Below are 24,701 nucleotides of genomic sequence, written 5' to 3' on the forward strand. Positions count from 1 at the left end.
CACCTTTGAAGTGGAGGTCAACATCGAGGAAGGCAGCTTAATGGGTTGAGAAGACCAGGTGAAGTGAATGGAAGAGAAGGTGTTGAGGTTCTGGAGGATTGTGGACAGGGTGTCCTCACCCTCAATCCAGGACACAATGAAGTCATTAATGAATCTGAACCAGGTGAGGGGTTTGGGATTCTGGGTGTTTAACGAAGGATTCCTCTACATGTCACATGAATAGGTTGGCATAGGATGGTGCTATGTCTGTGCCCATAGCTGTACTCCGGATTTGTTCATAGGTAATGCCTTCAAAGGAGTCGTAATTGTGGGTGAGGATATAATTGGTCATGACGAGTAGGAAGGAGATGGATGGTTTGCAATCCATTGAGTAGGATGGTAGTGTTCAATAGTGGTAAGGCCATGGGCATAAAGATGTTAGTGTGAAGGGAGATGGTATCAATAGTGATGAGCAGGGCACCGTGTGGTGAAGGAACTGCAACTGCGGAGAGGTGCTAGTCTACGATAGCAGAGATTCTCTCAGAGGGGAGAAAGTAGCCGGCCACAATAGGGCATCATGGGTGGTTGGGTTTATAGACTTCAAAAGGCATGTAGAAGGATGGAATCTGGGGAGAGGTTCTGTGATGGGCCTAAGGATTTGACGAGAGACTGGAGAACCTGCTGTACTTCTGGAATGGGTGTGGCAGGGGTTTAGGTGGATGAGCCTGACAGCTGGCAGAGTCCTTCTGTCAGGTAATCCTTGCAGTTCAAAACAACAGTGCTGGAGCCTTTGTCAGCAGGTAGGATTATAAGATCGGGATCAGTTTCTAGGTGGTGGGTTGCAGATCTTTCTGTGGATGTAAGGTTAGTTTGCATGGTGAGGGATCTGGGAATGACGGTGAGGCAAGGGTCACGTTAAGAAATTCTGGAAAGTTAACAGGGAATGATTTGAGGGCAGAGGGGGTGGATCACGGTTGGATAGTGGAGTGAACTGAGTCAGGCATATATCAGACTCAACCCAAGACTATTGTTGAACTCTGCCTGACTCAGTTCACTCCTCCATCTGACAGTGATCAGTTGTGCAACCAGTTCTAGAATATCACTCAAGTGTGTGGGACCCATACCAAATAGGACTAACAGGGCATATTGAAGGTATACAGAGAAGGGCACTATGAATGGTCACATGTTTGTTTGATCCATGGCAGAGTGTCACAGAGATACTGAAGGAACTGAACTGGAAGACTCTTGAAGATAGAAGTAAACTATCCAGAGAAAATCTATTAACTAAGTTTACGAACTGTCTTTAAATGATGACTCTAGGAATATATTACGACCCACTATGTATCACTCACATAGGATTCATGAGATAAGATTAGAATAATTATTGCACACACACAGAGGCAGTCAAACAATCATTCTCCTTGCATTCCATATGTGAATAGAATGGGAAGAAACCCTAACTAGTACAATGGGACGCACGCTCTGCCATGCACCTCAAGGTGGTTTGCAGAGTATAGATGTAGATGTAGGTGTAGATATAGGTATAGAGCCGTAATGAGTTGGAGCATGTTCACTGCTCAAGATATGTTAAGAAGTTTTTATGAAGTAACTGCATGAAGCTGTGTGTGTGCAATGTCACGGATTGCAAGAATTATTAGCAAGAGATGTAGTTAACTGAAGTGGGTTCACTGCTTAGAATGTTTAGGATTGGTAGTCATTGTTGATAAAGTGTTGTTCATGAGATTATAAAGTGGTAATACCATATTTAAACAGTGTTACTTATCATTTAACGCTGTTGGAGTGTTTTGAAATATTTCATAAGTAATGTTAACAGTGCTGTGGGAGGATGTACAGCACTAAATAAATAGGCATTCCTTGAATCAAATTTAAATGTTCTTTACTGAAAAGCAAACCCTCATTTTCTTATAATTACAACAGTTACTGCACCACTTCATAAATCAAATCACGACCAATAATGATTTGCTGCAATAACAGGAACATTCAACTTTAGATGCTGCCAGCTGAGATGCAAAACTCTACAGAAATTTTTACTATGTGTCTGATGCCATACACATCAAAATACAGCCCTAGCATGTATTGCTAGGCTGTTACCAGCACCCACGGGGGCAAATAGAGCTGAGTCATTGTAACCAGTTGGCACAGCCTGATGCAGTACACTTCCAAATGCAGCCCTCACATGTAGAGCTAGGCTGTTACCACCAACCACTGGAGCACAGCTAACAGAACTGAGATGTCGTAACAGATTGGTAACAGTACACAAACCAAATTCTTAGTATTTTGAGTGCAAAGCAGCATAAATTGAAATAATCATATAAAATATTTTAATGCAAAACTGAGCATTACCCACTACTGTGTTTGTTCACTAACATTCTACTGCAGTGAGAAAACAGTGACAAATCTACATGACCCTTTGCCAATATGGTACTTTCCACATGTGAGTTAAACTTCATAACAAACTTCCCAAAAAATAAAAACAAATATCAGCTCAAAATCTTTCGAAAATCCTAAAAGTGATATTTACAGCAATGCTGCTTATAAAATTTCAGAGCCAGTGACTCCTCCTCCTGACAGAAGAGTTAAAGGGGAAGGAAGAGGGGTGAAGAAAAAGGACTGCAGAGGTTTAGGAAAAGGGGTACAGTTCAGAAAAGTCGCAAAGAACCCAAGGTCAGGGGAGACATACCAGATGTTATAAGCAGGAAAGACTGATTGTTGGGGGCTGCACCAAACAAGATTTGAAAACCTGAGTGCTTAACGGTGGAAGACAGGGTAGTATGCAAGACAGAGATTACTACTAAAACATCATGCATGAGTTAATAAGAGTGAAAAGCTAAATGCATTGTATGTAATGGAGGAGGGAGGGAGGATGATGAAAAATAGACAGATCAGGAAATGACAGACGTAGAAAACTACAATGGAATGAAGAAAAGAGTAGGTACTGTGAATAAATGCTGAGATGGAAGGAATTAACGTAAATTAAGGCAAGGTGGGTGGCGAAAACCATTGAAATAATGCAGTGCTAGTTCCCACCTGTGGAGTTATGAGAAACTGGTGTCTGGGGGAAGAATCCAGATGGTGTATTTGTTCGGATGCAGATTCTCTACAGAAATACACCACCATTCTCACCTCAGCCTTCATTGGACGTAATTACCCCAACAGCCTAGTTCAAAAGCTCATTTCCAGGGTCATCACACCCAATCTTGGTTCTACTAATCCTTCCAAAAAACACCTCTCTACAAACATACTCTCTACAGCAATACACTACCAGTCCCACCTCAGTCTTCACTGGACATAATTACCCCAACAGCCAAGTTCAAAAGCTCATTTTCAGGGCCATCACATTCAATCCTGGTACTGCTGATCCTTCCAAAACACAGCCTCGGAGAACACCACTTGTCACTCAGTATTACCCTGGTCTTGAATGCACTAATTAACTATTGCGAAAAGGCCATGAGTTCCTAAAATGATGCCCTTTAATGAGATCCATTCTGTCTGAGATTTTGACCACCACACCTAGTATAGTTTTTCGTTGCCCTCCCAATCTCCGCAATGTCCTTGTCAGACCCTATGCTCCTTCTGCACCCATCTCCCTTCCCTATGGCTTGTACCCCTCTGATCACTCCCACTGCAAGATTTTCCCTATGCACCCTCCTATTACCACCAGCTGTTACAGCCCTGTAACTGGAAAACATACTATCAAAGGAGAGCCATCCGTGAAACGACACGTCATATACCAGCTGCTACATAAACACTGTTTGGCCTCTTACATCCGGATGACTACCACCCACATATCAGTCAGGATGATTGGGCATAGGCAGAGGGTATACACCAGCAACACACAATATCCTGCTGCAGAGCATGCTCTACAACATGACAGTCACGACCTCGGTGTCTATTTCACCATACACATATCTCCCAGAAACTAGTTTCTGAGAACTCCAAAGGTGGGAACTAGCACTACAACCTGTCCTCCATTCTCACCACCCACCTGTCCGTAATTTAAATTAATTGCTTCTGTCTCAGCATTTCTTCACAGTAACTACTCCTTTCTTCACTCCCTTTTATTTTTCTATCGCTGTCATTTCCTGACCTGTCTATTTTTTGCCGTTCCCCTTGCCACCTCTATTACATACAACACACTTAGCTTTTCACTCTCATCAACTCATGCACAATGTTTTAGCAGTAATCTCTGTCTTGCACACTACCCTACCTTCTACCGATAAGCTCTCAGGTTTGCAAATCTCGTCCGGTGTAGTCCCCAACAACCAGTCTTTCCTCTTCATCCCGACCCGTAAGTCTTCCCTGACCTGGCATTCTGGGTGACTTTTCTGGACTGTACTCCTTTTCCTAAACTTCTCCAGTCCTTTTCCTTCACCGCTCTTCCTTCCCCTTCAACTCTTTTGCCAGAAGAAGGGGCCACTAGCTTTGTATGTGTGTTCTACTGTCACTGTTTGGTGAGTAGATTTTTTTAATCTACCCATTTACATTACATTGTCAATAATTGATTATTTTCGTTTATATACACACATCCAAAAAAGTTTTGCATCACCTCGGTTCCGAGAGTTCTGGAACCTGTACAGAAAATTGGAATAGAGATCAATATAAAAATCATTTCTGCCCTTTTTATTGTTCATGAAAACCACACATTGCATGTTGTACCACAATACAGTGAGACCTTCAGAGGTGGTGGTCCAGATTGCTGCACACACCGGTACCTCTAATACCAGTATTGCATTGCTGCATACCTGTATTCATTATGGCATACTATCCATAAGATCATCAAGGCACTATGGGTCCAGATTGTCCCACTCCTTAAAGGCGATTTGGTGTAGATCCCTCAGAGTGGTTGGTGGGTCACGTCGGCCATGAACAATCCTTTTCAATCCATCCCCAGCATGTTTGATAGGGTTCATGTAGGGAGAACATGTCAGCCACTCTAGTTGAGTGATGTCGTTATCCTGAAGGAAGTCACTTACAAGATGTGCGCAATGGGGGCACGAATTGACATCCACGAAGATGGATGCCTCGCCAATATGCTGCCGATACGTTGCACTATCGGGTGGAGGATGGCATTCACATATCGTACAGCCATTGCGGCGCCTTCTATGACCACCAGCGGCATACGTCGGCCCCACATAATGCCACCCCGAAATGGCAGGGTACCTCCACATTGCTGCACTCACTAGACAGTGTGTCTAAGGCATTCAGCCTGACTGGGTTGCCTCCAAACATGTTTCCGACAATTGTCTCGTCGAAGGCATATGCGACACTCATCGGAGAAGAGAACGTGATTGCAATCCTGAGCATTCCATTTGGCATGTTGTTGGACCCATCTGTACCGCGCTGCATGGTGTTGTGGTTGCAAAGATGGACCTCACCATTGTTGAATTGTAGACAACATGAGCTGTGTACCTCCTTCCTGGTGGAATGACTGGAACTGATCGGCTGTCAGACCCCTCCGTCTAACGAGTGCTGCTCATGCATGGTTGTTTACTGCTTTGGGTGGGTTTAGTGACATCTCTGAACAGTCAAAGAGACCGTGTCTGTGGTACAACATCCACAGTCAATGTCTGTCTTCAGGAGTTCTGGGAACGGGGGTGATGCAAAACTTTTAATAAAATGACTTGCTTAATGTTTTATGCATAAGCCGCTTTTGTAGACAACAAGGACAATAAAATTACAATACAACTAGCAACATTGGTATGTTTTGGATGAAATTAGACAGACTCTAATGATGATTTATGTATAATTATCAACACACTTCCATAGCTGTTACCCTTTCCTGTATGTCCGTTATCAATAAAGAAAAATAATCTAAATTTCAAATGTTCATCTTGTTTAAAATTGTTTTGTGTTTCTCCTGATCATACATTAGAGACTGTTGATCATCATGACCATTTTGCCTTTTAGTTAAAATTCACAGAATATATTATCTTGATTCTAATGACCGAAGATAAATTAGGATGTATAAAAATGAGACTATTGTGGACATATGAAAAATTCTTGGTAAGTCTAGAAACTTTATGTCTTAGATGCAAACATCCACATTAACTATTAAGAATAGTAATGAATAGGTGAGCTTGGTGGCAAAAGTAATATTACTCTGGTCACAGTCTACCACCATCGTACACACAGGATACTGAAGTGTCAGGAGTAGATATTTCTTTCAAAGCACTTATGCTCAGAATTGAAATGACAGTTTGACAGCTCAGTAAACAGTACCCTGAGCTTTTTGTGTGCCTTTCTATCACTCAGCACTTCATTGTTAAAGTGAGTAATGAGCTGTCTTGCAATTAATGTTTAGAAGAATATTTCATTCATAGGGTCTGGAATGTGAAATAAAACAGTGATGGATAGACCTAATACATTTGCCTCCATTCTGACTTCTCACTAACTTATCTCTGTGATGCTTGTGAATAGCTTCCCAACTTTTTTTCTTTAGCAAACATGAAACTTTCAGTACACAATGTCCAGATTCAGATTCCTAGTATGAGGGTTTCTATTGGCCCTAATGCATACAGTCTCTTGTCTACCATCATTCACGTTTACGACAAGGCCCTACTAACATAAACTGTAGATCAAGTTAGAGAAGTACAATGAAGTACTTGATAAACTGCTATCTTCTAGAATAAAAATTTACTTTCGGAAAAATTAAGAACAAAAATTGTAAAAAATAGTTAGGAAACAATATTAGTAAATAGTAGGTATAGCAAGAACGAGTAAAATTCAGATGAAATTCAGATTCAGGAAAAATACAGAGCTGGTGAGGAATTTGGGAAAAAAGAAGTAGTAATAAAAGTTCAAATTTAGAAATAAATGGTTATGCCCTGTGTGAAGAACTGATTTGAATAATCAAACAGTGGTGAGAGACAAATGGATAAAATATGACAGAGAAAATGTGTTAGACTGGTTCCGATAATGATATGGAGGTATCACAACTGTTAGGAGATTGAGCAATGACAATGCTGTGATCTGCAAGTCATCGCAAGTGGCGCTGTGGGAAGACGTCATGCCATTGGAGAGCGCGTCACCTCACCTGTCAGTATCCAAAGGCCACTGGCTGGCTATAACTGTGCACTCACAGCTCAGAGCATTCATTCTTTGATGTGCTTTCTTACATTGAACTTTCACTTTGCTGGCTGCTATCAGCTGCCTACATCCACTTTGACTCTGGACTATCTGTCGACTCTACTTTTGGCTGGCTCCCTTCTATTTATGTAACTCTGAACTCACATGAGTTTATATTAACTGTGCGCATCTACTGAGTCAGTGTATTTCTGTTCATAATAGCAGACTTCAACCGTGGCAACAAGTATTTTCAGACACACAGTGCATTGATATATCAAGCAATATGGCCTAAAAATTTATGAAGCAGTGGCTTCTACAACAGCAGGAACAGTAACAACAACTACCGGAACAACAGCAGCAACAATTGGCCTTACTACAACAGCATTTAACAGCTTTGTCTTATGGAGCCTCAGTCATCATTTCACTGCTTTCAAGATAACAGGTTCAGTTTGAAAATAATAATATTGCCTTTCGTGGTATTTGCATAGTGTGTTGGTCCATAAGTTTTCTCCCATGACAAATCCCGATAGGCTGACTTTTGCTGAACTTAGTAAAATATTGTCACATCACTGCAGGTCTCAATCCTGAGTGACTTCCACTGCATTGGAATTTTACAGGCACTGTAAATGGCAGTCAGATTCCTATAAGGACTGGCTCACTGACCTTTAGGGCTTTTAGTGTCACCATGCTTTTGTGTGCTCAGAAGAAACATATCGCAAATTGTATGCCGACTCCATAATTTGGGACTTGCTCCCAACCTGTAACGAAGTGTGTGCTCAGGTTGTACAGCATTCAGACCCTTCTATAGATAAGGCACTTAAAATGGCTCTGGCTTTTGAATTCATATAGGAAACTGACAGTAGGTGGGAGTTTCAGTCAGCAGCGTCCACTGTTGCAGGAAATCCAAAATGCGATCTGGCCAATCCAGTAAACATGCTATGCCATGTAGATGTTCTTTTCCTCAGCACAATCCTATTTCTGAGACTTTCCAGAGTTCTCTGCCCAAATGGAACTTCAATCAGTATCATTCAGCCTCTTGTCCTCAATGTTACCACTGGCACCTTCACTCACGCTGCCCACATTGATCAGCTACCTGTTTTTTGTGCAGCATTTAAGTGTGTCAGTTGCCCACTACATGTCAGCATAGGCATAATTTTGAATCTAGTTCCACCATTTCCTCCTTTCATGGATTGTGTCGATATTCACCAAATGAAGCAGTGCAGTCTATTCAAACAGCTTGTCTGGAAACGGGTAAATATGTCAAGTTGTTACTGACCCTACAAATGAATGGGTTTGACGTTCCACACCACCAGCGCATTCTCTTCTATCATAAGTAGTACTACCATTGTTGTGTTATGTTCCCCTCTACTACAACCTTTTAATGGGAGAGTAACTGCATACAGCAACAATGACATACAGATAAATAGGGTTTTTGATATAGAAGCACCTTACAAAAATTTCCTAGGGAACTTTCATTTTTTGTCGTTACTTCCAATAATGTTGAGAACATACTTAGGTTAGATGCATTCAAACACTTTAGTTCCTCCATTTTGGAAAATTTGTATTTGATGCCTAAGGATATTCCATTCCGCAGCATTGAAGAATTAACTGTCTCATATTTCACTCCAGGCTCAGATCAAGTTACAGACGTAGGAGTAAAAATTCATTTAAAACCTGGGTCCATGCCTTGCTTCTCAAAGGTGCGCCTTACCCTGCACATCCTATGAGGTATGGTTAAAGTAGAATTGGACAGGTTGGAGGACCTTGATGCGAATACCCAAGTCCTTCAGCCAATGGACTTCTCCCTCATAAAGTAATGAAACCAGACAGATTTTCTGACCATGTGGCAATTTTAAGACCATTAATGTCCAGGAAATCAAAGATACTTTTCCAATTCTGTGCCCATAGGAACTCGTTTCCAAGCGGAAAAACGGTGACTTATACTAAGTTTCACTTGCTGGAAGCATACTTTCCAGTTACCGTTATACCTGAAACCTTACGGCTTTACAGCGATCAACAGTTTTTTTGGTCTCTATTGGCACAACCTTCTGCCTTTCGGTGTATCCAGCACACTGGTAGTACTGAAATGTTATGTAGAACAAGTAATTCAGGATACTCCTTTGTCCTGCAGTTATTTGGATGATATCATAGAGACTGGGAGAATCCACCAGTGAGCACCTTCAGAACTTGCAATCTTTGTTTTCTCGATTAACCAGTGCAGGCATCAAATGTAACCTATGTAAGAGCAAATTTCTTCAACCGTCCATTGTATACCTAGGATTTATAATCTGTTCTACCAAGCTGCACATCTGTGCCATGGAGAACATGCCCAGGCCCCAGAGTCTCAAGGAACTGCAATCCTTTACAGAAAAATTAGCTACTGCGGCCTTTTTGTTCCCCCTATTGCAAAAATATCCTGCCAGCTCAATGCTGTCTCCAGAGTATGCCACAGCTTCTCTCATGCTCGAAAAAGTCCTCCATTTGAAGCCATGCCTCATCCCATTTTCATCAGGAACCCTCTTCTTCTTGCTATGGATGCCTGGAAGCAGGGGGCTGGGTGCAGTGCTGTCCCACAAGGAAGTTAGTGGCTCTGAACATCCTACTATGTTCATTTCCAAGACGCTCAATGTTTCCCACTGTAACTACTGCCAGATTGGAAAAAAGGCATTCGCTATGGCTTATGTGGTTCATAGGTTTCATACTTATCTGTGTTGAGCCAAATGCTGAGAGGCCACAAGCCATTGATGGCAATGTTAGAATTGTGTTCTAGCCTCCTGTACAGTATAGTACAAAGACTGCAATGACGGTCACTGTTCTTATCGGCATATACCTATGACATCATATATAAGCCAACAAGTGACCACATCAATGCCAACATTTTAGATCAGCTTCCAGCCAGATTGTAGCCTGACTTTGACACCCAGAAAGTCATTACATATCAGCTGGATTCAGATTCTTTGTTGTCCCTTAATATTTTCCTCTCAATGCTGCAGGAGTCATGGCTCAGACTCAAGCACCCCCTACTCTCCGTACAGTTACCAAATGTGTTAAGCATGTATGTGTGATGGCACAGTCTACTCAAAATTTTCTTTGCCTTAAAGAACAGGCTGCCCCTCCACAATGGTGTTGACCTTCTGCAAATGGAACAGGAACAGTCTAGGGTCATTATTCCTCCAGCTCTGCATCCCAGAATACTTGCGCTCCTACACAAAGGTCACTGGGGCATAACCTGCATGAAACACCTGCCATACTGTCATACATACTGGCCAGCTATGGACAAGTACAACAAGACCATGGTCCAGTCTTGCACTGCGTGTGCTCAGCGATAATTTGCACCACCAACGATATTCTGAAGGTCAACAAGAAACTAGTTCCTCTTAGGCCTACTGTCAGTAACATTGGTGCTCTGATCTACCGTGCAGTGAAACACCTTGTTATTCTGGTGAGCCTACTAATAGGTCAGTGTGAGCTTAAAATAACGAACTCAGCAGATTTCTTACACTGATTAAAGGGATTGAATTTGAATACTCTGATATTTTGGTAAGTTTTGGTGTGGTTTCTCTCTCTACAGTCACTTCCTCCTTCTGGTTTGTTACAGTTAATTGAGTTTTCAGTCTGCTGCTGGATTAACAAACCTATTTTGACATGTCTTTACTTCCACTTACTTTTTATTCAATGACCAGTTCTGTGCACAGAAAAATGGAATTATGGTGAGGAGCCTATTGTCAACTATTATTGCCTTTTTAGTTTATGAAAGATGGCAAGGAATGTGCTTTGGAGTTGGCAGCATTGAAATCTGCATGTTTTCTCAGATATGTAGATGATTCCTGTCCTATCTGACCTCTTGGAACTGATAATTTAAATGGCTATTTAGAACATCTAAATTCAGTCCATATGGATATTCATCTCCCAATGAATGTAGAAAAGGATGGCTGCCTCCCCTTCCTTGAATAGTTGACCAGAAAATGTTGGATACTACAATGGAACACACCATTTATAGGAAGCCAATTCACACTGATTTGTATCCACAGGAAAACAGTTGTCACCATCCGGCTCAATGTGAAATGGTAGAGTCCACGCAGAATACGAGGCTGATGCACAGTGACCAATTTTCGTTTAAAGCACTGGGCAAGTTCATTAGTTTGTTTGGAAGGAGAGGACGACAGTATCTATCACCATTTGGCCATTCAGCGATGACAAAATCGAGGCAGACATCCTTCAATCTGTCTTGAAAGATTTTACAGAAACTACTTGGTAAAAATATTTCGTTTCTGTGTTACTCATAGCTTTATATGTCAGGTTCATCACGATGCGCTCATCATTTTGTTAATGGTCATAGTTATTGAGATTTTTACATGGAAGTAAGATACTGTGGGAAATTTGAAAAAGTTTGCAGTGAAAAACAGGGCTTGCTATGATATTCCGTTTGGTGCATATTACGTTATGATGTTAAAACATAGAAAATCTAGATGGAATGTAACCATATTACGAAAAGGAAAGTTGCTACTCATCATATAGCAGAGATGCTGAGTTGAAGATAGGCACAACAAAAGACTGTTCTAAATAGAGCTTTCAGCCCATAAGGCCTGTAAGGAAACTGAAGCCACGCTGTAAGTGTGGCTACAGTTGCATTTTTAATAGAATTCTTTTTAGATACTAACCAAAGCAGAGGATACAGATCTTTTCCAATGGTCATCATGCAAGTATGGGCATGGAGGGTCTCCACTTAATATTTACAAAAAATGTGAGTGTAGGCTTCAGTTTAGAATGACACATCCCCTGCTCAGCATTTCCCCTACAGTGCCCACCCATAACCCCTACCACTACTGCTCTCCACATGCGTGCCCTGCCAAGTGCGCACCTACCGGCCATGTTATTCTGTGTGGACTCTACTTTATACCTTGGTTCACAGGGCCCACATCATCTCAGGCCCATGAAGTCTGCAAGCCAAGTTAATCCACCCTGAAGTCACCTTTTGTCAGAATGGTTATAGAGCATTGTGCCATTGACTAACCCTGAGTCAGATGAGCGATGATAATAAGGAGATGGCACCAAATACTATGGCCTTATGCAGATAGTATTTGCTGCTGTCATTTACTTATTGATAGTGTTTTCTTTAACATGTTATTTGTGTGAAAACCAATGTCAGAAGGTGAGCGATTTTTAATCAATATAATAAATTTAGCTAATACATTCAAGTTATATTTTATTAATTATATGTACTTTAGTCAACTAAAAAAAAGTTAAGTTTATCATTCAAATATGAAATCATGTCATGGAACAAACTCTGAATGCAGTACTCTAGTCAACCAGCAGCACATAAAGAATGGATAACTAGCCTTCACACACTTCTGACACGCCCTTGCGGTAGCCAGGATGACATTCACAGCGGTAACCATCAGGTGTGTCAATGCATTTTCCAGGTCCACAGATATCTGGCCGGAGTCCACACTCATCAATTCCCTGCACAATTGGTCCAGGCATGCGGCAGAGTTTGGTGTAGGCCTCTGAAACACAAGGTTTTTAACTATTAATATCCCTTTGGCCTAGAACCATTTATGAGAAAAGCACTTACATGAGCTAGTTTACCTTAACTAGTTATTTCTATTTAGAGTGCACCGAAAAAACAATTGCATCAATTTCACTTTGGAATATCCAAGCATTGGGGCCTAAGATCAAGAATACTGTACGTTGTTGTTATAGGCCACTGCATTCTAATAACTGGTTTGAAATAAAATAGCTTTTGTGTCCTGTATTGTGACTGTATAGACTGCGGTCAGCTGAAACTGATTTTTATTGTCAGCAACAAAAACCATTAAGGAGCAAATTTACTGAGAAATTTGTTTGTTTATTTGCGACATGCTCCATGATGATGATGGTGGTGCAGATGATTACGATGATGAAAGATGGGAGAAGGTGAAACCCAGTGCCAGCACACAGCCTACTCTTCACGAATAGCACTGACGGGGCTGCCAAGCTTAACATTCCCATCCAAATGACGGACAACCATCAACAGTGTCACATGCCCTCACTTTATGAGATACCCGGGAGAGGTTTGGTTTTAAACCAGCACATTTGCACAAAGTATGGTGATCATGAATTTTATGATACCACCTCTCCTCCCCACAACCAAATACTGGCAGTGAAAATTTTTTTACCACCAGGATTCGAACCAGCTTACCCCCAGGCTGGACGTCACCACACAAACGTGTGTTAGTGTCCTCGACCATGGAGGTGGGTATGTACTAAGATGTGAGTGCAAGAATTTTAGGATACCCAAAAGATTCTTCACCAGACGTATGGCCATGCACTTCAAATAGCAGTCCCACTTGCTTGCTTCTAGGGAATAACAACCGTATTCATCATAGGTGCATACCCTCAGGAGATATCTCTAAAAGACATAAGGGAAAAAATATGTGAAATAATCTGACACCCCCATCAGGTCTCCACAGTGAGAAATACTTCAAAGGGCAAAACATGCTGAACTGTGCCTCTTGAATAGTCCACTGATGTGTAGACTCCATTTTTAAGCTGTTACACAGATGGAACCCCAGGAAACCCACACACAGTACCTCATTTTACTTATATAGATAACTGAACTGCTATCCTGGAACCTGCTTCCAGTTCAGGTTGTCTGTCTAATGGCTTCCAGGGGCGACAAAAATTTGATTTTCAATATCTCACGTAATTTTTGACCAAATTTTCAATTTTAAGATGCTGTCATGATCTACTCATTAAGATGTAAAGTGTCATTATTATGTTTAAAATAATAAGACAATAATTACAGTTAGAAACCGTGTGTTCGTCTTGAGGAAGTGTTGCTGATGGCACACAAATCTTGGATTACATTTGTCCAGTAACTGAAAATGAGAGCACTTAGAAACTTCCAACAAACCTGACACATAATTTCAAACCCTTACGAAACTCTTCTTTTCCTGACACCCCTGCTGATGCTCCACCCCCACCCCCCCCCCCCCCCCTCCTACACTCACACACACACAACAAAAGGAATGATGTTGATCGATTGCTAAATTTTTGCTGTTCATGCAATCAAACTGCAGCATTAAGCAAGACATTTTAATTTGTTATTTCTTCAACACTAAGTCTATTTGCAACACAGTTTGCAGACAGTATCTGCACATACAACTGAATCTACAGGGTTATTCTACATGATGGACCCATTTTCAAAACTTCATACTTGTTCAAATACAAATCCAAAATGAACAAGCTTTATACCACTGAAAAGAGGAAGTATCAAAGTTTGTTTTTCATAATGTTTAATGACAATTTAATAAATTTAATAATTTGTGATTAATTAGTTTGACACTGGGGTTGAGAGTCTGCACAAGTTGTAATCGGTAGGGCCTGTATAGCAAATGACGTATCAGAGCTTTCTATACAGTTGGTTGGGGTATCCCAAGTTCTCAACTGACCCTGCTGGTAGACTTACTGTGACTGTGCACACAACTTTCTCGAATCCATCGGACATCATCCTCTGACACACGTGGTCGGCCTATGCTTTTTCCTTTGCACACACTCCCAGTCTGTTTAAATTGCTGAAACCAACGGCTAATGCTTTTGTGAGTTGGTGGTTGAACACCAAATTTGGTACAAAATGTCTGCTCCACTGCAATTTGGGACTCACTTTTCATGAACTCAAGAATGCAGAAAACCTTGTGCTCCACAGTTACCATCTCACTTGCAACTGACAAAGAAATGGAATGTCTGCCCTATTGCCACGTGAACTCTACCTGTCATTCCTGAAACCATCACTACCCACCTGCCAAAAACTTTGAAACTTCCTCTTTTCATTGGTATAAAACTATAAAACTTGTTCATTTTGGATTTGTACTTGAATACATACAAAGTTTCGAAAATGGGTGCATCATTTAGAATAATCCTGTACCTGTAGAATTATATCATTGTACACCACACACATTTACAAGCATGTAAAACTAGCTTTCACTTTAAATGGTGTGCAGTAAAACTTCAATATAACAAATGAAGTTTTAATTTATTACTGCTTCACTACTAAATCTATTTGCAGCACACTGTCGAGACAGTATCTACACGTATCACTGAATGTAACTGCAAAATTATATCACAGAACGACACATATGATGTCATACACATAGAGATGTGCGAAAAACTAGCTTTTGCTTAAAATGGAGACTAATCACCTGGACTATATTCATCCAGTCTTTCATAATGAGAGCATTTCACAACTTCCTACAAACTTTTAAATATAATTTCAAACATTTCCTCAAACTTTCTCGCTTACAGGCTTAGAGTCAAATGTTTAACACATTAACTCAACTGTAAAGCAATCAGATGTTTGAATCTGTTTCATACAGGGAAATTTGATTCTTGAAAGAACTGGGGGTTTACTGGTGATCAGTAATATTTATTTCTGGTGATACCAGGTTATTTTTGATGGTTTGAAACAACACAATATGAGTCTCTGCCAGACCTAAACTACTTGCCATGGATAATATATAGGCAGAGGGAGTGATTTAAGTTCAGAGTCTCAATGTTCAGTCATTTTGCCTAAAAATGTGTCAGTTATGCAGAAATAAGAAAAAGCCTCTACTGATTTTGATATCAAAGGAGAAAAGGTAGTGTCAGGTAAAACTTTTAACATCATCGAAGACATATTCTTGGATGGCAAAACTGGATAAGTATTATATAAGAACGTAGGCTTCCACAGCCGGTGTCCCAGTGATTAAAATTATTCTGGGTATTATGCCATGTCATTGTTAAAAACTAACAACAATAATAAACTAAAACCGACATTTCGGCCGAATTCCAACGGCCTTCCTCAGGGCACGACTGGTTTTGCATGGGGATGGGTGCTTCTATTTATTACAGACTATAGATGTCTGACATCACTGTTGTAAAACTTTTAATTGGCCCTCTAATATGATTGGCTAGTCATAACATAAGGGAAGATGGAAGGAAAAAAGCTATTTGTGGATGTCCATGTCAGCAACCATTGGTAGCGGTCCGCCAATCAGTGCTCGGCTTCTGGTCGGCAAGTTTTCCTCCTGGTGTGTGCGGAAGTGGACTGACAGTTGCTCTACAGCTGTTCGTGCAGATACATCCGTGTCCCATGTAGCTTCTGCCCTGCGACCACTCGCTGCCCGTTGGACTGGGATGGCTGGCAACCAGGACGCTGGGAGTCTGTAGCCATCTTCTCTGTTGATGTTGTCAGGTTGCTTAATTATTTCAATCGCCTCCCGTATTTTGCGTTTTTGTATCCACGATTCTTTCACCAGCACTCGGGCTTCCTGGAACCTGATAGGCTGTCCACAGTCACGGTGGTGTTCCACTATCGCTGATTTGTTATGTTGCTGTAATCGTACATAGCGTTCGTGTTCTGCTACTCGTAAGCTGACAGGTCTCCCTGTTTCTCCTATGTAGGTAGCTCTGAGCTCACACCGTAGTTCGTAAACACCTGCAGTGTTAAGATTGTTGACTACATCCTTGGTGGAACCTATCATTTTGTGGACTGCTTTGAAAAATCGGTTTGAGACCTCATCGGCGAAGGACGTTGCCTAGCCGTTCACTGACGACTTAAATAGCATGCACAAAAATATAAAGTTCACACGTGAGACTGAAAACAATGGTACCTTGCCTTTTCTGGATGTGGAAGTATACAGAGCTGCCGAAGGGAAACTGGGACACAAAGTGTACCGGAAAACAACGCACACTAATCGGTATCTGCACGTGGAGAGCCACCACCACCCAGCTCAAAAGTATTCTGCTCTGCATACGTTAACTGCCCGAGCCTACCGGATAAGCGATGAAAATAACATCAAAGAAGATTTAAAGGAGCTACAACACACTTTTCGTGCCAACGGCTATGATGACAACATCATAAGAAAGGTAGCTAAAACCAAAGGGAGCAGAACACGAGAAGAAGGCAAAGAAGAGAAGCTTCCACTGGTACACTTGCCATATGTAAAACGCGTCAGTGAATGGCTAGGCAACGTTCTCCACCGACGAGGTTTCAAACCAATTTTTCGTAGCAGTCACAGGATCCACGAAATGATAGGTTCCACCAAGGATGTAGTCAACAATCTTAATACTGCAGGTGTTTACAAACTATGGTGTGAGTGCGAAGCTACCTACGCAGGAGAAACAGGGTGACCTGTCAGCTTACGAGTAGCAGAACACGAATGCTATGTACAATTACAACAACATAATAAATTGGCGATAGCAGAACACCACCGTGACTGTGGACAACCTATCATGTTCCAGGAAGCCTGAGTACTGGCGAAAGAATCGTGGATGTGAGAACACAAAATACGGGAGGCAATCGAAATTATTAAGCAACCTGACAACATCAACAGAGAAGATGGCTACAAACTCCCTGCGTCCTGGCTGCCGGCCATCCCAGTGAAACTGGCCGCGTGCGGTCGCGGGGCAGAAGCTACACAGGACACGGACGTATCTGCATGAACAGCTGTAGAGCAACTGTCAGTGCACTTCCACGCACACCAGGAGGAAAACTTGCCGACCAGAAGCCAAACGCTGATTGGCAAACTGCTACCAATCGTTGACGACATGGACATCCATGAATAGCCTTTTTCCTTCCATCTTCCCTTATGTCATGACTAGCCAATCATATTGGAGGGCCAATTAAAAGTTTTACAACAGTGATGTCAGACATCTATAGTCTGTACTAAATAGAAGCACCCATCCCCATGCAAAACCAGTCATGCCCTGAGGAAGGCCGTTGCAATTCGGCTGAAACATCGGTTTTAGTTTATTATTGTTGTTATTTTTTGAGCAATGATGCAGCATTATACCCAGAAGAATTTTAATCTTTATGAATAAATATCGCTTGCCATGCAGTACTCAGATATTTCAGGAAACAGCTTTATTGTCATTAACATTCAAGACTAGCTTTGATGTGTAACATCAAATTTCATATTTTATTTCCTTGTAGTGGACATATTCTCACTGTTCATATTGTTTGCATCTTTCATACTACCCATTTATTGTAGCTGAATTTTCATTTCAACAATTTAATTGCAAAAATAAACTATTTGTCACCTAACATGAACGCAGTTAATTAACATACCTTAATTTTATAGATACCATGAGACTGTCTTACCTTCTCCTGGTGCAGGACATATATCACAGGCATCACCCCACCCTTTTCCCATATTCATTCCACAACAGCAGTCTTGTTTCGACAGCTTTATCGGTAATGGATTGCGACAATGACCTCGTCTTGAAAGAGCTGTGTAGCAGTTGCCTTGTCGTGCATCTGTAAAATGTAATACATGTGACGAAGGACACATGAACAGTCAATTTACTGCCAAAGAGAATGTTTCCTACTAACATAAGAAACAACAATACAATGAACTTATCAATGACTGGATGTGAGGTCAGGGTGTATTCAACTTTAAAGCTAAAATGTAGGCTCAGCCATACACAATACAACAGCACTAATTTAGTGCTTCATAGGAGAAACTGCAGAAAATATGAAGCAGTGGAAAATCTTAGTCTGTCAGATATAATTAATATTTTTTACTATATAACTTGCAAAATTCTCTTAAAAATTTAGATTGCCCATCTCAAAATTCAACCTTTTCCTGGTAAATTGTGAGAGGGGCAGTTTCACCATGTGTGTCGAAATGGTGACGGCAGCAGGAGAGGTCGGGATTAGTGGCTGTATTGCATGATGGGGGCAGTGTCGAATGAGAATAAGACACCAGAAGATTGGAAGAGGGCACTAATTGTCTGTATATTCAAGAAAGGCAGTAGGAAGGATTGAAGAAACTACCGAGGAGTCTCACTGAAACTATTATGTGCTAAGATATTTTATAAAAATATCCTGGAGAGCAAAATATGAACAAGGGCCGAGAACAAATTGAGAGAGGTAGACAGTGGCTTCAGACCTGGGAGATCAACTTTTGACCTCACACTTGTAGTGAGGCAGCTCCAGGAGCACCACTATGAATTTGGAGTAGACCTTTTGATGGCCTTTTTAGACACAGAAAAGGCATTTTATAGCATCTGTAAAGGAAAGGCCTGGAAAGCACTAGAAAAGAAGGGAGTGGTAAAAGAGACAACAAGCAGAATGGAGGACATGTATCGTGGAAATCTGAGTTGTGTGAAAGTGGAAAATGAAAGGACGGATTGGTTCAGACACACAATTGATGTGAAAAAGGCAGTGGATTGTCATCTCTCCTCTTCATTGTGGTCTTGGATGAGATAACCACTAAGGTAGCAGAGAAAACTGGAGAAGACAAGATGAATGGAACACTGTTCACAGATGAGTTGATGATCTGGGGATATAGGGTGGCGGAGATTCAGGAACAACTGGATGTCTGGGAAGAAACTGTGAAACAGTATGGGAAGAAATGTAATGTAAATAAATGTGAGACCTTGGTTACAACTGGAAAGAAAGATATTTGAATAACTAGCAAAATAAAGATTGGAGGTGAACAGCTGAAGAAGGTGAAAATGTCAAGTACTTGGGAAGTGTGATACAGGAAAATAGAAAAAATTAGAAAGAGATCAGCGAACGTGGCAGACAGGCAGAAGCATTCCTGCGAAGTGTTAGGAGCATAATTTGGTACAAAGACGTCACACAAAAAAAGCAGAGAAGTTCAGGGCTATTCAAAAAGAAGGAACAGATTTCAAACATTTATTGCTTCCAAACTACAAAAGATACAAACACAATTCCAATGTTCCTGGAAAGAGATAAGTTCAAATTTTTATGCATTCAATGTGAGCACGAGATGTTACATGATGAATACCAAAACGGTGGCTCATTTCCTGACACACATGAAGAAGCTGGTTGCTTGTTACCAAATTCACAGCTTCAAAATGTGATGTTCCAAATTTCAAGAGTGTTAGGTATAGGGGGATAGAATCGCTGTCTATTATGCAGCTCCACAGATAAAAGTCACAAGGTATGAGGTCTGGAAACCAGGGAGTGCAAAAGATGAACTTCATTGCTGGTGGGCTCCCAGGTCTCCAGATCTCACACCTTGTGACTTTTATCTGTGGGTTACATAAAAGACCAAGTTTTTATCCCCCCCCCCCTTATGCCTGAAACTCTTGAAAGTCTGTGATATCACATTGCTGAAGCTGCGAATTCGACAATGAGGGACCAGCTGCTTTGTGTGTGGTAGGAAATGAGCCACAGTTTTGATATCTGTCGTGCAACACACGGTGCTCACATTGTATGCATAAAAATTTGAATTTCTCTCTTTCTAGAAATGTTGGAATTCTGTTTCTATCTTTTGTAGTTTTGAAGCAATAAATGTTTGAAATCTGTTGTTCTTTTTGAATAGCCCTGTAATGCATACAAGTTATTGCATACTGGTATTGAATTTAATTGATGAAAGGAGAAAATATAAAATTGCAGTAAATGAAGCAGACGAAATGAATACAAACATCTCAAAAATGAAATTGACAGGAAGTGCAAATTGGCTAAGCAGGAATGGCTAGAAGACAAGTGTAAGGATGTAGAAGCATATATCACTAGGGATAAGTTAGATGCTGACTACAGGAACATGAGGACCTGTATGAATATAAAGAGCTCAGATGTAAAACCAGTCCTCAGCAAAGAAGGGAAAGCAGAAAGGTGAAAGGAGTATACAGAGGGTCTATACAAGGGTGATGCACTTGAGGGCAATATTATGGAAATGGAAGAAGATGTAGATGAAGATGAGATGGGAATATGATACTGCAAGAGAAATTTGACAAAACACTGAAAGACCCAAGTTGAAATAAGGTCCCAAGAGTAGACAACATTCCTTTAGACCTACTTATAGCCTTGGAGGAGCCAGCCGTGACAAAACCCTTCCATCAGGTGAGCAAGATGTATGAGACAGCCAGAACCCTCAGACTTCAAGAAGGATGCAATAATTCCAATAAAAAAAAATAAAAATAAAATAAAAATATAATAAAAATAAAGAGCAGGTGCAGCAGCTTCACAGATGAATGGAAAAACTGGTAGAAGCTAACTTTGGGGATGATCAGTTTGGATTCCATTGGAATGTAGGAACACGTGAGATAATACTGACCCTATGAATTATCTTAGACAACAGCTTAAGGAAAGGCAAACCTACATGTATAGCATTAGTAAACTTACAGAAAGCTTTTGACAATGTTGACTGAAATACTCTCTTTCAAATTATGAATGTGGCAGGGGTAAAATGCAGGCAATGAAAGGCTATTTAATTTGTACAGAAACCAGATCACAGTTGTAAGAGATGAGGGGCACGGAAGAGAAGCTGTGGTTGAAAGGGTGTGAGACAGGATTCTAGACTATCCCAGATGTTATTCAATCTGTATATTGAAATTGCAGTAAAGAAAATAATATAAAAATTTGGAGCAGGCATTGTTGATGTTGTGGTCTTTAGTCCTGAGACTGGTTTGATGCAGCTCTCCATGCTACTCTATCCTGTGCAAGCTTCTTCATCTCCCAGTACTTACTGCAACCTACATCCTTCTGAATCTGCCTAGTGTATTCATCTCTTGGTCTCCCTCTACGATTTTTACCCTCCACGCTGCCCTCCAATGCTAAATTTGTGATCACTTGATGCCTCAAAACATGTCCTACCAACCGGTCCCTTCTTTTTGTCAAGCTGTGCCACAAACTTCTCTTCTCCCCAATTCTATTCAATACCTCCTTATTAGTTATGTGATCTACCCATCTAATCTTCAGCATTCTTCTGTAGCATCACATTTCCAAAGCTTCTATTCTCTTCTTGTCCAAACTATGTATCATCCATGTTTCACTTCCATACATGGCTACACTCCATACAAATACTTTTAGAAACGACTTCCTGACACTTAAATCTATACTCGATGTTAACAAATTTCTTTTCTTCAGAAACGCTTTCCTTGCCATTACCAGTCTACATTTTATGTCCTCTCTACTTCGACCATCATCAGTTATTTTACTCCCTAAGTAGCAAAACTCCTTTACTACTTTAAGTGTCTCATTTCCTAATCTAATTCCCTCAGCATCACCCGATTTAATTTGACTACATTCCATTATCCACATTTTGCTTTTGTTGATGTTCATCTTATATCCTCCTCTCAAGACAATGTCCATTCTCTTCAACTGCTCTTCCAAGTCCTTTGCTGTCTCTGACAGAATTACAATGTCATCGGCGAACCTCAAAATTTCTATTTCTTCTCCATGAATTTTAATACCTACTCCGAATTTTTCTTTTGTTTCCTTTACTGCTTGCTCAATATACAGATAGAATAACATCAGGGATAGGCTACAACCCTGTCTCACTCCCTTCCCAACCACTGCTTCCCTTTCATGCCCCTCGACTCTTATAACTGCCATCTGGTTTCTGTACAAATTGTAAATAGCCTTTCGCTCCCTGTATTTTACCCCTGCCACCTTTAGAATTTGAAAGAGAGTATTCCAGTTAACATTGTCAAAAGCTTTCTCTAAGTCTACAAATGCTAGAAACGTAGGTTTGCCTTTTCTTAATCTTTCTTCTAAGATAAGTCGTAAGGTTAGTATTGCCTCACGTATTCCAACATTTCTACGGAATCCAAACTGATCCTCCCCGAGGTCCGCCTCTACCATTTTTCCATTCGTCTGTAAAGAATTTGCGTTAGTATTTTGCAGCTGTGACTTATTAAACTGATAGTTCAGTAATTTTCACATCTGTCAACACCTGCTTTCTTTGGGATTGGAATTATTATATTCTTCTTGAAGTCTGAGGGTATTTCGCCTGTTTCATACATCTTGCTCAACAGATGGTAGAGTTTTGTCAGGACTGGCTCTCCCAAGGCCGTCAGTAGTTCTAATGTTATGTTGTCTACTCCCGGGGCCTTGTTTCGACTCAGGTCTTTCAGTGCTCTGTCAAACCCTTCACGCGGTATCGTATCTCCCATTTTGTCTTCATCTACATCCTCTTCCATTTCCATAATATTGTCCTCAAGTACATCGCTCTTGTATAAACCCTCTATATACTCCTTCCACCTTTCTGCTTTCCCTTCTTTGCTTAGAACTGGGTTTCCATCTGAGCTCTTGATGTTCATGCAAGTGGTTCTCTTCTCTCTGTAGGTCTCTCTAATTTTCCTGTAGGCAGTATCTATCTTAATCCCTAGTGATTCTCGCTTCTACATCCTTACATTTGTCCTCTAGCCATCCCTGCTTAGCTATTTTGCCCTTCCTGTCGATCTCATTTTTGAGACGTTTGTATTCCTTTTTGCCTGCTTCATTTACTGCATTTTTATATTTTCTCCTTTCATCAACTTAATTCAATGTATCTTCTGTTACACAACGATTTCTACTAGCCCTCGTCTTTTTACCTACTTGATCATCTGCTGCCTTCACTACTTCATCCCTCAGAGCTACCCATTCTTCTTCTACTGTATTTCTTTCCCCCATTCCTGTCAATTGTTCCCTTATGCTCTCCCTGAAACTCTGTACAACCTCTGGTTTAGTCAGTTTATCCAGGTCCCATCTCCTTAAATTCCCACCTTTTTGCAGTTTCTTCAGTTTTAATCTACATATCATAACCAATAGATTGTGATCAGAGTCCACATCTGCTCCTGGAAATGTCTTACAATTTAAAACCTGGTTCCTAAATCTCTGTCTTACCATTATATAATCTATCTGATACCTTCTAGTATCTCCAGGATTCTTCCATGTATACAACCTTCTTTTATGATTCTTGAACCAAGTGTTAGCTATGATTAACTAATGCTCTGTGCAAAATTCTACCAGGCGGCTTCCTCTTTCATTTCTTAGCCCCAATCCATATTCACCTACTACATTTTCTTCTCTCCCTTTTCCTACTACCGAATTCCAGTCACCCATGACTATTAAATTTTCGTCACCCTTCACTATCTGAATAATTTCTTTTATTTCATCATACATTTCTTCAATTTCTTCGTCATCTGCAGAGCTAGTTGGCATATAAACTTGTACTACTGTAGTAGGTGTGGGCTTCGTATCTGTCTTTGCCACAATAATGCGTTCACTATGCTGTTTGTAGTAGCTTACCCGCATTCCTATTTTTCTATTCATTATTAAACCTACTCCTGCATTACCCCTATTTGATTTTGTGTTTATAACCCTGTAGTCACCTGACCAGAAGTCTCGTTCCTCCTGCCACCGAACTTCATTGATTCCCACTATATCTAACTTTAAACTATCCATTTCCCTTTTTAAATTTTCTAACCTACCTGCCCGATTTAGGGATCTGACATTCCGCGCTCCGATCCGTAGAATGCCAGTTTTCTTTCTCCTGATAACGACATCCTCTTGAGTAGTCCCCGCCCGGAGATCCGAATGGGGGACTATTTTACCTCCGGAATATTTTACCCAAGAGGAGGCCGTCATCATTTAACCATACAGTAAAGCTGCATGCCCTCGGGAAAAATTACAGCCGTAGTTTCCCCTTGCTTTCAGCCGTTCGCAGTACCAGCACAGCAAGGCCATTTTGGTTAGTGTTACAAGGCCAGATCACTCAATCATCCAGAATGTTGCCCTTGCAACTACTGAAAAGGCTGCTGCCCCTCTTCAGGAACCACACGTTTGTCTGGCCTCTCAACAGATACCCCTCCGTTGTGGTTGCACCTACGGTAGGGCTATCTGTATCGCTGAGGCACGCAAGCCTCCCCACCAACAGCAA

At 41.0% G+C, this 24,701-nt stretch overlaps 1 protein-coding gene across 1 annotated transcript in view; it reads right to left on the reverse strand.

The window, feature by feature from the left end:
- LOC124622681 (fibrillin-2-like) overlaps positions 1–24,701 on the reverse strand; it is a 631,069-nt gene that overhangs the window by 295,542 nt on the left and 310,826 nt on the right. Inside the window, 2 exon segments of the mRNA XM_047148470.1 lie at positions 12,405–12,572; positions 18,185–18,340. Coding sequence (XP_047004426.1) covers positions 12,405–12,572; positions 18,185–18,340 — 324 coding nt within the window.

The sequence above is a fragment of the Schistocerca americana genome, chromosome 7 (genome assembly GCF_021461395.2).
Source record: "Schistocerca americana isolate TAMUIC-IGC-003095 chromosome 7, iqSchAmer2.1, whole genome shotgun sequence".
Lineage (NCBI taxonomy): Eukaryota > Metazoa > Arthropoda > Insecta > Orthoptera > Acrididae > Schistocerca > Schistocerca americana.